The sequence below is a fragment of the Bicyclus anynana genome, chromosome 17, assembly GCF_947172395.1.
Source record: "Bicyclus anynana chromosome 17, ilBicAnyn1.1, whole genome shotgun sequence".
Classification (NCBI taxonomy): Eukaryota; Metazoa; Arthropoda; class Insecta; order Lepidoptera; family Nymphalidae; genus Bicyclus; species Bicyclus anynana.
The window spans coordinates 3,458,164-3,474,718 of record NC_069099.1 but is presented as its reverse complement, the minus strand read 5'-3'; the positions used below and the strand labels follow the sequence as shown (position 1 = coordinate 3,474,718).

At 37.5% G+C, this 16,555-nt stretch overlaps 1 protein-coding gene across 6 annotated transcripts in view; it reads left to right on the top strand.

Annotated features, from left to right (window-relative positions):
* The window catches only part of LOC112044663 (heterogeneous nuclear ribonucleoprotein 27C), a 36,987-nt gene that overhangs the window by 16,667 nt on the left and 3,765 nt on the right, over nt 1-16,555 (top strand). For 2 of the 6 annotated variants that reach the window (XM_052886431.1, XM_052886429.1), the window contains 2 exons: nt 1,469-1,644; nt 8,465-8,537. In XM_052886431.1, coding sequence (XP_052742391.1) covers nt 1,469-1,644; nt 8,465-8,537 — 249 coding nt within the window. Of the gene's footprint in view, nt 1-1,468; nt 1,645-6,593; nt 7,830-8,464; nt 8,538-15,115; nt 15,202-15,595; nt 15,678-16,555 lie in introns of those variants that run through there. The other 4 variants (XM_052886432.1, XM_024080579.2, XM_024080578.2 and 1 more) reach the window with 4 other exon arrangements.

The following is a 16,555-nucleotide window of genomic DNA, read 5'->3' as shown; positions in this document are numbered from 1 at the left end:
GTACCCCACGGTCGGTCGCGTACAAGTACATTGATAGAATAGAGTAGAAACAAAATAGAAATATTTATTTATCCGACGTAGCCTAGTGAACCCCCCTCGGTACACCACGGTCGGTCGCGTACAAGTACATTGATAGAATAGAGTACAAACAAAATAGAAATATTTATTTATCCAATGTAGCCTAGTGAACCCCCCTCGGTACACCACGGTCGGTCGCGTACAAGTACATTGATAGAATAGAGTAGAAACAAAATAGAAATATTCATTTATCCGACGTAGCCTAGTGAACCCCCCTCGGTACCCCACGGTCGGTCGCGTACAAGTACATGTACAGAATAGAGTAGAAACAAAATAGAAAGATTTATTTATCCGACGTAGCCTAGTGAACCCCCCGCGCTACCCCACGGTCAGTCGCGTACAAGTACATTGATAGAATAGAGTAGAAACGAAAAAGAAATATTTATTTATCCGACGTAGCCTAGCGAACCCCCCTCGGTACCCCACGGTCGGTCGTGTACAAGTACATTGATAGAATAGAGTAGAAACAAAATGAAAAGATTTATTTATACGACGTAGCTTAGTGGACCCAGTGAACTCCCCTCGGTACCCTTTATCCGACGTAGCCTAGTAGACTTAGTGAACCCTCCACGGTGCCCTACGGTCGGTGGCGTACATTGATAAGAGTAGAAGTTAGTATCACGTTTAGATCTACATGTTTTCACTTTTAACACGTTGTGCATATGGAATGTTGGTACCAATCGAAATGTTATTTTTAGTTAAAAATCAATAAAACGTGCCTACCACTTACCTATTGTGCACTATGTATGTATGTATTATTCTAATGCGACTTTCAGGACGCCAAGAATAGACTATAAAATATTGTAGTAAAATAAAAAGTCTATCTTATAATATGTGTACATAAGAAAGTCGCTCATAACGAAATATCAAAAACCGCATGTTCGCTATGAACGAATTTTGCGACAGGGTCAACCTAAGGTCTAAGAACGTCCGCTAGTTAGTTATGAATGCAACTAGAAGATAGGCTTATTTATTTAACGCATGTTATATGAAATACCCATATACGACTAAAAAGTAAAGTGAAAGACGTAGGAAAAATAACAAAGAGGTTGAAATGGAACTGGGCAGGACACATAAGAAAAAATCAAATGACGATTGGAGTAGCATAACAACATCGTGGTGCCCAAGGGAGGAAAAAAGAAAAAGAGGCAGACCAATTAGTAGATGGAAAGACGATCTGATTGCCTTTGAAGGGACATACTGGACCCGATCAGCAATGGAAAGGACACAATGGAAGAGGAAGGGGGAGGCCTTTGCCCAGCAGTGGGATGAAATTTAACTGTAAAGCATGTAATAAATATTATGTAATTTAGATGATTGATGATTTTAGATGGCTTAAATAAATAAATAAATAAAAATGTTTTACGAGTGTGGTTGTTTTGTGCCCCAGGCTCGTACGTGCCCCTGTCGGAGGGCGGCGAGATGTACGGGCGCGGCGGCGGCGGCGCGGCGGGTGGCGCGCAGCCCGCACTGGCCGGCGCGCTGTCGTCGGCGGCTCTGTCCAAGAGCTCCTCGGCGGCCGACTACTCGTACCAGCAGTACCCGCCCGCGTACCAGCAGGACCAGGTACCGGCACACGCGTGACGTCACACCACACACACACGCACACCACACCACATCGACGGATTGTGACGTAACTGGGAGCTCGTGGCCAGTTTTAGGCATCAGCTGTGACTGGCGTTGCCAGGCGTACCGATAAATCCGGACATGGTTAGGCTTTTTGATTGCTTGTCCGGTGTTTTACATTTCTAGAACTTAATTTTTACCAACATAATTTTATTTGAATGAATTACTAAAACTGGTTCGATTTTATTTGTATTTAATTAGAATTTAACAATATTTATAACAATAGCTTGTAACACATTTTCGGGTAATAGCGACGTACTGTTGACTAACCATAGTAATACGTTGACGCTGTTACAATGTTTAGGTGCAATATTAGTCCCTATGTAACTAGTCAGTTTTCATTAATTAATTAGTTTCAAATTTGTCCAGCAATGTGTATGCCATTTTAATACTTTGAATTTGAAGAATTTTTAAACAGCACTTGTCAATGAAGTCCAGTTACGTCATTATCAATGTCAAATACTCAAATTATTACAAAATGCATAGTTTAGGATGCAAAAAATACAAAAAAGTATGCCAAAAAGATAACATGTATCCTACACTATGCAAATGTATCTTTATATTATGCGTAACAATTATTTACATTTTTGCAAATTTTTTGTTTTGTTCATTTTACTGTGTTTTTAGAGGCTATTTTAATCGTTTTTATGACTAAAGGGTTAGTTCACATAACAAGACAGATTGATTTAAGCTTTATTTTAATTTTCAAGATACCTATGTGATTTCAGTATTAGCGGAAATCTGCCAATTTGTATGGACGGCCCTTAGGTCTTTATTCCATACAAATTTGATGGATCCTTACTTAAAAATTATCATGCCGACGTTTTACCATGTGAACTAGACCCTTACACAATAATTAATTTATACCCCCACATTCATTAAATATAGTTTTTAGAATCATTTTGTTGATTTATTTTACTGAAATTTTGACAAAATGGTTTTGAATACCTTCCTGCATTATGCCCGGGTCCTATATTGCAGATAACAAAATATATTGATTTATTTGACCTACTTAGCTTTAATGAGTATCAAACCTTTTGTCAAATTTGTATGAAATTGTATGAATTTTATCAAGTTTGGTTTATTAACACTGACGTAAAGTTGATTGCTTGAAATTTCCACAAAAGGAGTCCAACCATGAGTGATGTCACATTCAAATTTCAAAAGTCCAATTATTGTGACGTCATAGTTGACACATTAAATGTTACCAAGAGTGTAGTTCCAGTATGCTACTATGAAGTCCATTTCAGCTTGATTTTTTCAAATATTCTTTAGAAAACCTTTGATATGGGTATGTATTATTTACTGCATATTGAAAAATAATATAGGACCCGGTCGTAAATACAATGTATGCCTGGCATGAACCATTACGTATTACGCCTTTTTATACTCTGTTAGAATATTGTGTTTAACCTATATTAAGTGATTTTTGCCAAATTGAGTTTTTTAATGGAATTCTGGGTTTTGGGTGCTACTAAATAAATACATTTTGTATGGCATTAGATACTTGTGAAAGTCCGGCTGAATTATAGTAGTCTAAACCATCTTATTAGAAACAGGCTGAAGTTGGTTATCTTATTGGTTTTGAAAACTATTAAATCCTTTGTAGGGGGCTTGGGTGTCCTAAATACCCAAAATTGTGCCCCTGAGCCTATATTAAAATAATGTGTTAAATCTAAATCACATTATTACACCATACTAATGAGTTTAATTTTTGAAATTATTGGGGGATTAAAAATGCTTTCATCTTTACACAAGTTGAATTCATAATTTAGTGTAATACTCGTCATTATCAACCCATATTTAGCTCACTGCTGAGCTCGGGTCTCCTCTCAGAATGAGAGTGGTTAGGCTAAATAGTCCACCACGCTGATTAATGCGGATTGGCAGAATAAAATTTCGTCAAATGTGTATTAACCAAGTCTTCATCGTTGTCTCTAGATATTTACTGTAGTCTATGCAAGCTTTTCTTATGACAGTACTAAAAATTATCTTCTAGAAAATCAGCCTCCTTTTATTATTTCTAAGCCAGTATATCCCGTCTTAAACTCATGGTACATCAACACCCATGACGGGGTCATAGTGGTCAATCGATACTTATCTGATTCTAGCAGAAGGCCCCAACTTCTTCCTTTTGGAAAATACTAATTTTTCGAATTTTAAAGAGCAGACTCCTTCTCTCCTTTAAAGTAAATCTTTGTCACTCCAAGAGTCTGGTATACAAAAATATTTATATTACCAATAAATATTTTTGTATACCAGACTCTTGGAGTTACCAATGATTACCCTGTTTAAATAAACTCTTTTTAAAACGCCGACAGACGTCATCATTATCAGTCGATGGACGTCCACTGCTGGACATAGGCCTCTTTGATGGACCCAAGTACATATATACTTATAATAAATTCTGTAGACAGGTCAATTCTGTACATGAAAAATATATTTCCAAAATAATTAGGGGTGAGTAGTGATCGATACTGATGCCAAAAATGCAATCAGTAAAATTTTTGTCTGACTTTCTGTCTATGTATTTGTTATAGAAATAAAAACTATTCGACGGATTTTAACGAAACTTGGTACAATTATTCTTCATATTCCTGGGCAGGTTATAGTACACTTTTCATCACGCTACGATCAATAGGAGCAGAGCAGTGAAGGGAAATTTTGGGAAAACGGGAGAAGTTAATCCATTTTTAAGCTTCCGTCGCGTGGTAGGGTAGGGGTAGGGTTGAGTCCCTATTCATCCACTGTATAGTAGGCTAGCTGTAGAGTGGGAGTAGGGTAAGGTAGTAGTAGGGTTTCACGCGGACGAAGTCGCGGGCGTCCGCTAGTAAGTAATATAATTTATTAAAATTCTTTTAGTAAATTCAGAGATTAACCCTAAACTTTACCTTTATTAAATATTAGTATATTAATTGTCAATTATTGGTTGTTTTCAGTTATCAATTGTTCAGTTAGGTTTGGTTTTGTCTTGATTCAACTTTAATAGTATCGTATATTAAAAATTTACGACTGCACAAAATGTATTTATTTATAAGGACGGCTTTGCATATATTATTCATGCTTGTCATTGAACGTACTATATTTTCAACTGTGCAAATAATTTGTGTCACATAAAAATACTATATGTGTATCTAAAAGCATAAATATAACAGTCGTTTTATTGAATATCAATGTCTATTATTTAGTATTGACACAGCATTTTCGTACAGTTGGAAAATATGTATGTTACAAACAAAACAATTAAATATATATCTTGCTTGATTAAAGACAGCTCAACATTTTAGTTAGGCCGAGGCGCTTATTATGGTACAAACTGCTTGTAATTTTTTCAAAAGCTGCTTTTCATTTATAATTAAACATTTTTGAAGACATTCCAAGTGAATCATCATCCATCTATTCGGTGCATAATAGGAGTAATGCAAAGTTTTTGAAAATTACATTTCTCGTTTCTCGTGTTTTGTTGTGATGGCTTTGCTTCTAAATTCATTAATCCCAAACATTAATTATTTACTCAGTTCATTGATATAAATTGACTTTTGGATTATTTCATTACTACACATATTCTTTCAATAATTACTGTTTTTGAAGATTTTAATGATATCAATTGCTTGAGATGTGATAAAACTCATTCACAATTCATTAAAGCTGAGTGTCTAACAAAAGTACAGCCAAGTTGATGTATCATTATCATTGACCTCTTATAATAAAAGGATACACAATCATATAGAAAATTTCACTTAAAAACTGGCCAATTTTGCTTTATAAAAAAAAATATAGAATTATTGGTAAAGAATACCTAAATTCCAATATTCAATAAAATCCCAAATTCAAAGGTTGAATTTGCAAATGCGACTACTTGAATCGAGTGCCAAGAAGTTGTGTTTGGCACTCATTAAGTGGGGACGTTTTTTGGTCGCTGATTGTGCATCCACTTTTTAATAGGAGATCGATGATCATTATGTCTTAATATGATTTGCTAACCCTCGGGGCTTTCTCCTTTCAACCGTTCTCCGCTGGTCCGCTCACATCCCGCTTTATCTTGATTTACTCCTGCATCCACCTCCACATTTTGTTTGACGTGGCACTTCGGTACGCGACTGCATGACCGGTCCCCGCTCCCGAGTGAACGAGCGAATGGTCTGACTGAATGAATGAATGCCTCCGCGGAACGTAGCACAGTTCAATTTGGTTGTACTTGCCGCGAGTTTGTTTGCGATTCGTGAGTGAATGCGATCGAGCCATGTCACTGCGGTGGACGAGCGAAATTCAGCGAAAACATTCTGAATGCAAACAAACGTGGAGCGAGAGCCGCTCGCAGCATGCCGTACTCTAGAGCCCATCCTAGTTGCATCCGTCGCATCCGCCGCATCCGTCGCATCCGTGTGCCGTCCCCTAGCGCTTGTGTGGCGCCGCAGTGCATGCTCCTCGGCGCGAGACCATGGCGTAGCTACCCACGGGCCCGGCGGTGCAATGCCCCGGGGCCAGAGAATCGCGATCGATAATATTTTTACTTGATTGAACCTAACCGGTTTAGATAGTAGTGGGTTTCCCTTTTTTTTTTTAATTTGCACCAGGGCCCTTGGTTAGCTAGCTACGCCGCTGCGCGAGACGTGCGGTGTCTTTTCGGACTCGGAGGCGCAGTCGGCGGGCCGACTCCATCCATAGTGACAAATCGAGGAGACGAACGTGTACAGAGGTTTCGCTGAAGGTCTCTCATCACCAGCCGCCCCCCGCCCCGCTCCCGTCCCCTCCCGGCTCCTCTCATCGCCCTGTGGGGTTCACGCTTTGGCAGGTCCATCTTCACGCTCTGCGCTACTTACATATGTGCTGATCCAGGTTGGAGCATTGGCGAGTGGGACTTTATGTCTGTAATTCTTCTTTTGCAGCTGGTCGATCAGGGCCCACCAGAGTGGCTCATCCAGAAAGACAATTAGAGCTAAGGGTGGGTTCGGATGAGGGTATGTCGCGAAACTGGGGATTTCTCACTATGGACGGTTCGGTGTAGCGCCGATCGCGCGGGCTCACCTTAAAGGCATCGCACCGCACTAGAGATTAAGCTTACATTTAGTTCCATTTGATGTTCATATTGCATTTTTGTAGACGTGCGAGATGATTAAATATCGCTTTGTTTCATCTCAACACTTGTAAATTGGCATTTAAAGTACAAATTAGTAAAATTTGGATTTTCTCATATTGTTACAGGTTCATTAATAGATAATTTTAATGATAAAATAAGATTAAGAGCTGTACTTTAAGTGTTCAGAGATGAAATTCGAACTATTATGTTAAATGTAACCAGAGAGCATATACGCAAATCTGTGCCCCGGCGCCCTTGGGGGTCACTCAATGTGGTCTCGCCTCTAGCATACAATACAGCCTTGATCGTTCCACCCCCCACCATGTGAACCAGCCACATTCAGTGTCCCCACGAGACGGCTCGGCCGCGTCCACGAAGCCTCAGTTTAGTTTGGACAAATTTCTATTTTTATACTTATTCATTAATCATAATATTAAATAATAATCGGCGAGCCCGAAGCTAATTGGTGACCGTGTAGGCTTCGGCGCGACGCGGCCGGCGCACCGACGCGAATTGTCGCTCCATCAACTGCACTGACGAACAAGTTGATTGACAAATAATAACTTCATTACATGTAGTTGCACTATGAACGCGGTTGATGGGACAACAATTCGTTCAATAACGATTGTCAACGCAAGTGGCCTAATTCAACTCTATGTAATCGACATTAAGCTGGCATATAATCGTTTTTTTTTTTTAATTTATTTTATAATTTTAAAGTTTTATTCAAATTATCCGTAGTGATATTGCTTTACGTACATTTCGTCAAGCCCGAGGCCACTTAGCGGTTTGGATAACTTGAATAGGCCCCTCTGCGCTAACGGTCCCATAAATTATAGTTATAATAGTTAACTGACGACCTCCATCGGACTATATGTTCGACAGACCTATCTGCCTTGTATACTCGTCTAGTATCTCGGCAGCGGAGAAATAACATAAATGGGGGTATTGCATAATAATAGTTTTAAAGTACCATTCGAGTGGGTTTTCTAACCGATAATACCTTTAAATTTAGTTAATTAAATTTTGTATTCAATCAATAAAATTGGCCTTTGAATTTTTTTACGGGAAACACATTTTCTTGGGTATCATTTATCGATAGTATTTCACCGATTAATTTGACGTAGGTTAAGTTGGCAGTGTTCAGGGAGTTGAATGTAATTTTTCTTGTTAAAAACGTGACCACTGGCTATGTTTTTCCGCCGGATTTCTATGGACTTGTTAATTTACAGTGCGCCAATACATTTAGTATGGACAACCAACCATACGTCGTGATCAACAACTCCATACAGATTCGGTGGTATGTATCTCGTGACATGTTCGTTAACTCGAAAACATACCCTCAACGGTATCCGGTACCACTGCTCGGTATTCGTTAACCTTATCCCTAGTACGAGTATACATTTTTCAAGCACGACATTCTGTAATCAAATTAATATTAGTAATGAGGTTTCAATATCAATAAACTCGTGGTAGGGGTAATTAATCTTATCCCTAATACGAGTGATTTTTAAGCAATAAATATTGAGAAGAACTGTGGTAAACTCGATTCGACTCTCGACTCTCGACTCGTAGTAGGGGTAATGGTTCGGTAACGTGACGGCAGCGGTAGGGTCGGGATACTAGACGGGGCTACGGCGGTCGGTCGGGGCGGGAAGGGCTAACGTGCGGATGGCGTAGGGCTCGTCGTACGGCGGTGGCGGGTCGCGGTACGGCGCCGGCGGCGAGTACCCGGGCGCCGCGCAGCCGCCAGGTGTGCATCAGCATCCGCACCACGCACCCAAACACTTCACCGCCAACGAGTTTAACAAGGAGTGGCCCGCCGCCTAGAGCGCGCCCGCCCGGCGCCCACGCCGCCCACACCGCCCACAACGCCCACAACGCTCACACCGCCCACACCGCCCACAACGCCCTCACCGGCGCGACTACAATAACAACTCTCACTCCCCCTGAATTATCCCCCTTGTACTCGACTCCTCGAGTTCCTTTGTACATGACTTTTACTAGCGTTTTGACAGCGTTGCAATCGTCGCATTCTCAGTTCCTTCACATGTAGACTGTACTCGTGAAATTAAGGGTGTTACAAACTTCTCGTTCAATAATGCGTTTGCACGCTTTTGCGATTGACTTTTTACAATTTTTCGCGGTAGTCGTGTACAAGGACATTAAAACTAGCTTTTAATTACTTTATATTTATATACGGTTAATGCGTGCGTGACTACAAGGCGGATACACGGTTATACCACTCCAGCGACCTTGCATATGATCACGGACCGACTCGACCTACGAACTAGTAGATTTTTTATAATGACACGAGATATTCGCCTAATGGATACCTCCGATGATGACTGGCTTAGCACCTTTTGACATTTTATAATAATATTAAACCTAGTTGAGAAAATCGTATTGCCTGTTAGTTACAAAACTCGAATGAAAATATGAGAAGTTAAATTTTATAACAATGCAATATAATAAATATAAAAGTAACGATTTATTATTATTAACTATAAGAACGTGTAAAACGTATGCAACTTAAGACGTTATAATAATCTAATATATCGTAAACAAAACTACATTAACACAAACCCACACGCGTACGTTAATTTTAGTGTTAAAAAAAACAAATTAATTGTAATTTATACATAACTAAAGTTAGATAAATGGCAACGATCGTCCCGAAATGTAACAAAAGTGGTAGGTAGCAGTAGTCTTGGGCAGGTCCACTCCCCGAGTTCGCGGCCCTCAGCACTCCGAAGTATTTAACACGCGGAGGTTTGCGTGTACGTCTCTGTACACAAGAAGTTTCTTTATCTTTTTTATTATTCTTATTTTGGATGTGGGCACCTTATAAATGTTTAATTGATTAACTTCGTAATTTGATTTTTCGCGTTGATAAAATGATTTCTTTTAATGGCACCACGTATATGGATGGGAAAGGTGGGATCTCACTGTAGTGGTGATGTTACGAAGTGTAAGAGAAAGCGCGACTCGCCGCGCACGTCGCGTTGCATTTGACAGACAAAATGTTAAACAAGGCCAATTTAGGGAAAGTGACCTAAACAACATAACTTAAGCTAATGACTTGTATAAATATTCGGTATATATCTATATGTATGTTTAATATTAGAATTTTGGTTATTTTACCATCCACTAGACTTAGGAAAAATGGTAGGCATATGTAATAATTGTGTTAATATTTAAACAAAACAAAGTATGACTGAACGTGATTTTAATAATTTTAATTTCCCGTCGTTTAAAAAAGGGGAGCAAATCTGTATAAATATTATTCGTAATTATAATTATTTTCTTATAATGAAGTTTAGTTTTTTATGCAATTTTAAGTTTATAATATGGGATTTTATACTTTAATGATTTTTACCTGCCAAATTGTTATAAACGAGCAAACGATAGTTGTATGTGTTAAGTATTGAAGCTCAAGCATTTAGGATATAGACACCCCGCACCCTTCGCGCGGACCCTTGTACATATATATACTTACTTGTGTGTAAAGCATAATTTTAATCGATTCTCTCGTCACATAGTTTTAAAGATTTTAATTTATGTGATCGCCAAATATTTTTAAAAGCTGTATAGAGGTAACGACGGAGGGGCCCGCGCGCGCCCTCTCCCTCACAAAGTGAGTTATTATTTAAAGTAACAATTTTTAGATTAAATTTAATGTTAGTCCTTTACTGTACTATATCGCTCAATCATTTGACCGATCGACTGATTAAAATTTTAGTGATAAGCTAATAAGTAATGTAATCGCGGAGTTGGCGGCGCGCGGCCGGCGACCTGCCAGGGCGACACTCGCGCCGCGACAGTCGCACCCGACAGTCGCGCGCGACACGCGACCGCGCCCGAGCGCACGCGTTTGTTATTAATATTTTAATAGAGAAATTGTTGACGATTACATTGACTGCATAATTTGATCGTATAGTATAGGGTTATTTAAGATCGCACCGTAAGTGAAGTATAATTTATCTATGAGTAATATGAGACGTAAGCGAATGTAAGCGCGGTCCGGCGAAAGGTGCGGAGTACAAAATTTAATGCTAAAACATAGAGGAAAACGCCTTACAATGTGATGTTCATAGTTAAAGCGCGTATTGGTACATTTCTTATAGCTCTATATTATTACACACGACTGAAACACATCATTATGTAGGAAGTTGAAACTCGTACCTTAAAACAATATATTAAAATATTATTATTAATAATAATGACGTCGGTGCCTATTCGCCCACTAACTAGGTTACGTGTAGTTGTGCCCGTTTCTTACCGCTCTTACTCTTAACCCGAACGTTCCTATGTAAGTTAGGTTTAATTTGTCTCGATTCATTCCTACGCACTGTCGCCGTAAGTACCAAGTGGCATTTGTGTCGTCTTCACTAACCCTCTGTCGGTTCCACCCTTCGGCTATCATTTACTTTGTAGGTTTAATGTGCAACCACCGATGAAGTGATTACAATATACACGTCTGTTTAATATTAGGAAACGATGCCTTACAAAAAAGTTAAGTGAATATAGAGATGATTTATATTATGTTATTTTCAGTGATATTAAATTAGCACTAAGGTTCTAGCGGGCTCGGCTCCCGACCTCACAAACCTTCGGAACAATTTGTAAGAAGTTAGTTTGTAATTAACCATCGTGGCAATCTTCTAAGTAACATAAAGAGTATAATTTATTTAAATAAAGGTATAATATGTATTAGAAATTTTAGATTTACTCAAACATTTAAACTTAGTGCAAATTATTGTGAGAAATCAATTGAGACTATTTATATGGGTTTTTAATTATTATTATATTATAGGAGAAGCATAAAATATTGGATGAATTTATTAATTAAAAATAGTTAGCAAAATACAATACGGTAAGACTCGTTAGAGGCTCGTCTGTCAAATGCTCGTCCGCGACGCGCGGCGACCTCGCATACGATCGTCGCGGTGCATTTCGCATTTCTATATTACACTGAGTAATATCGACATAAGATATAATATACTGTATCTTTATAATATTATAATGTTTATGGAATAATATTTTAATCATGGCTTAACTGTAGTACTGTTGTGTAGTTAACCTTTCGACTCTTGTTTGTATTACTTTATAATAGTGTACGCGGTTTTTATATGTGTATGTTTATTCAAGTAGTACCATGTTTGTGTAAAAGTGTATTTTGGTATAATATTATGTCGCGACAACACTGACGCGCTCGCATAAATAAACTTATGATCGTAATTGACTAATTATATTATACGAGACCCTAGTGTTAATGTTAGATTAGCAGAAATCTTTTTAAGTTCATTTTTTACTCGTTTTAAAATTGCATTTAGTCAAGGCATCGGCGGCCAGCAGTCGATCTTTACTATAGACGGTTCTAAAGTTAATTTAAAAACAATGCAGGTATTATTAATATAAAAATCCTCGTATTTATACTAGATTATTATATAATATAAATGTAATTATTGAACACATTTTATCGTAAAATAAATTGCACGGGCTTTACAGTTAATTATAACATTAATTATTATAAAACTTAGGGCAAGTTGTTATTTATTTCTGTTTTAATTAAAAAAAATTGATGTTGATTATTTTTTAACTATATTTTTTTTTCATTATAGTGGATAAAGTACATAATTATCGATCGATTAGATTACAAAAAAATATTAGGTGAACTTATCGACTGATGTACAATATTTAAAGTAATTAATTACTTACGGCAATATATAAGTTTTACTTTACGCGGCCCCGCTGCGGGCGCTGTATTTATACTGTATTAATTTCGTATAAAATGTAATTAATTGGAAGCGGCGACCGCGACCGAGCCACATAAGCATGTTACTGTAAGACTATTATCTAGATTTGTTGTAATGTAAATGTTAGCCCTAAGCGGCGGGCGCGACGGGCGCGGGCCGGACGCGGCGCCGCGACAGTCGCGTCGCGAGCGCGGCCGCGCACGCGCCCGCTCCCGCTCGTCCGCAACTATTATATAAAAAGGAAAATTATGATAGACTTGCGTACACGTGCGTCCTTGTTATTTCTTATTTTTTTTTACGATTACCTAATGATAATTAGTTAATTACGGTTTTAATTATTAATTTTAACCGAAGCACTAAAATATTAAGACGAGAAGCTTGTATGCGGTAAAAGTATTCGATGTAATTATTCGAAGTGCTATCACATAAATAAAATAACACTTAAGGTTTTTCGAAGTAGAAATTATGCATTATTCATATTAGGTATTTTGGGTATATATTAGAGTTAGTTTTACTGGTAATATAAGTATGTAGTTTGTAATGTAATGGAAAAATAAACAGTTTGTCGTAGTTTCCTATTATTAAGCTTCTTCTATCTTAATGATTTAAGTAATACTACTGGTTGATTAATTAAAACATATTAATATTACAACTGCAAATATTTGAGATATCTTATGATGAAAATATATATCTACTTTTAAGAACATTATAAAACGTAGATAATTAAAAGAAATCAAAAATTTCAAAATATATCTGGCATTTTTAATGTTCAAACCCCCTCCACCCTAGAGTAGTGCCCCCTAGTTAGGAGACGGTATCATAATTTTTGTTTTTATATCGGTTTTTTCCGGCGGGTCCCATAATAGTCTTACAATACTAATACAAATGTTACAAATGGAACATTTATATACAAACGGTCTGTTTCCATTAATTATATTAACCGACACTAACCATTGGCGGTTCTAGAAAATTATAAACATTTATTCATTGCATCCTAAACATGAAAATAATTATCCCTGTCAAAGTCTGTGCATTGAAACTGTAATTATTCACGGTTTTTATTGCAAAAAACTAACCATAATATTTATTTTAGAATTTTCTTTTTTCATAATGTAACCGAATGATTTGTTTTATATTCAAAAAATTTCTAGAACTGACTGAATTACACTAAACTTTCCTCTTTATATGCATGCACTAACACCAACTGGTAAAGTATTCTCAGTATTTTCTCTAGCCATTTTATTTTACGTATTTTCTATATCCATATTTTTATTAATATTTAAAAGAAATCGTTTACTACTTAATTGAAAAAAAATTTTTACATAAAAATATTTAAAAAAAATGGATTTTTTTGAGAAGAAATTAATATGTATTTTCAGAGGGTAGTTGACAGTTGACTTGATTTGAAAAGTAATGCACTAATTTTAAAATATTTATATAAAACTTACAGCTCCTTCGATGCAAATCGCTAATATTGCAAGGTGAAACTAAATCTTTTTATAAATTGTAAACTATTTTTTTTTTTAATTTTATTATTTAATAAAAAGTCCGAATAACTTTAGTCCTCTATATAAGTCGGCTTATGACTTATTTATTTCAAAAATCCAGATCTTCAAATGTTTTTAATCGATGTAGGAGAAAACTCATAAGGGTACCCTCTAGATCAGGGTAGGCGAACCTTTATGCATCAACGTGCCATTTTTTCTAAAAAATGTTTAATGGGGTCATTGGCGTGCCATCAAATAATTTTGACTTTCTGATTATTTGGAGAATAACAATAATAAATACTATCAAAACTCTTTATGAAATAAAGTAAACAAAAGAGGTACATTTTGGAATGTTTTTATTACACGCATAAATTAAATTATTGTAAAATTAGTGTGACTTCTGTTGCTGCAGGTTAGATGACAAATAATTTATGTCAAATACCTACTTTACACATGTTTTATGATCGGCGACGACGTGCCCAAAATATTGTGTCGCGTGCCATCAATGGCACGCGTGCCATTGGTTCGCCTACCCTGCTCTAGATAAAACTATAAATTTAAAACTGCTAGAATAGATTGTTAAATAGAAACTTGAATATGTTTGTTTAATATTTATGTACAATAATTTGGCTACATAACTAGGTCCCGAGTCATTGTCACTGTAAGCCCATCAACCAGCATTGAAGCGGCGCGATGGGTCTAAGCACCAAACACTGATCCTATGAGAAAAGAGCGCTGACCCTATGCATGTTTCTGTAGTGCAACGATGTTTTGACGACCTCTAGCGCAGTTGGTAGTGATGTGGTCGTCAAGAGATGTCCTGGGTTCGATTCCCAGCACGGGACAGTTATATTTTCTAAGTTGGCTCAAGTCTGGTCAGGTGTTACGAAGCATCGACCGTTGTTAGTTACCACCGTACCGCCAAGCGATTTAGTATTCCGGTACGATGTCGCGTTGAAGCCGTCCTAGCTATGAGTAGAACTAAGTTGCACATCAGGTGAGATCGCAAGGGTTAACTTGTCACAAAAAAAAGTCAACTACTCACCTGACAGTATTATCAAAATAACCGGCGTCGTAACCAACAGAGAGCGACGGTGTAGGCGGCACGGCGGGGAGTCCTAAGTTTGTGAGCATGGCCCCCATGAGCGACACCATCGGAACTCCGCCACAGGTTTACTATCATGTTAATATATAGGTGACGCCATTGTGAGTCCTTTACTGCGTAGTACACACGACTTTTAGTTCGAACAATTTTATGACAAGAGCTGCCGAGCCATGACAAAACATCCATTGAGAAATCGTAGAAGTCCCCTATTATTTGCTAGAAACATACTATTAGTGAACGGGGATTTTTTTCTACCGGGGTTATCTATTGATATTAATGGCCTCACTTCTCAATTCATAACAAGCTGATTAAAAATTTAAATAGATAGACAGGGATATAATTGATAGCCCGAAAACTCACTGGCTAGAAATTTTAATAGGTAGATAAATTGTTAATGACCGATGAATGACTCAATTGATAACGCGGGCACTGTAATAATTAGGTGTTTTGTTACAATCAGGTGCCAATGATCTACTGTCCGGCCATAGTGTCGCCGCAGCCGTCCTTCTGTAATGTTTCCGACGTGTCCAACACTGCGTCAGGTTCACTTGTTTCTATCAAAATAAATCATTGCTTAAACCTTCATTTGACTAGGTCTGAGATGGCAATATCTTTCTCGTTTTGTAAAACTGAAGTTCATACTCCCATAGTTAAGTACGGTACGGCAAAAAAGGATTTTTGACCGTAATGGTTTTGGCAGGTTTCAATGGACCTTCAGATCCTCAGAGTCAAAGTATAAAATTTTCTACTTGAGAAATCATGCCTATAACATGGCAACCTTTCGTTGGAGACTCATGTTTAATGTGTTTTTGCTGATAAAATTGAAGAAAAATACGCTTTGTACTTGGACACTTTAGGGTCTGGATCCTGAAAAATGTGTATTTCCTAAAGCTACCCTGCTCAAAACTAGTTACTGTACCTCCTTACCTATGGTAGAAGAGTGTGCTGACTTTCAGCTTTTACTTATCGAGACATGTGTAGCTATTGCAGACTCTTAATTCTATATGCATTAATGTAGGTAGTAATAGTACTCTTGTAGGATATATAGTCTATTGTACTCTGAAAATACTCATTGTTGTACTTTAATAGCTCATTATTGACATCATTATAGAGTTGTGGGTAGGTACACATTTCATATTTTGGCAGGCTATACTTTGTGCTAAAGCAAGGTAAGTAACAAAAATCAAGAGTCATACAAAGCTAGAGGTTTGTGTCGCAAACCTGCTAACAGGTGGCGTTGTAGTGCGTTGTAGGTGACTTCCATAAGCAGTGAAACAATGCTTTTTAAGTAACTAGAAACCAACTAAGTAAAATACCTACTTAGAACTTTTGTAGTAGTATTTTTGAACATTGGCACAAAGTATATTTTTCCAAAATAATTCCGTCTCTGTAAAACTGGGTGAGTGGCGAAACGGTGCGT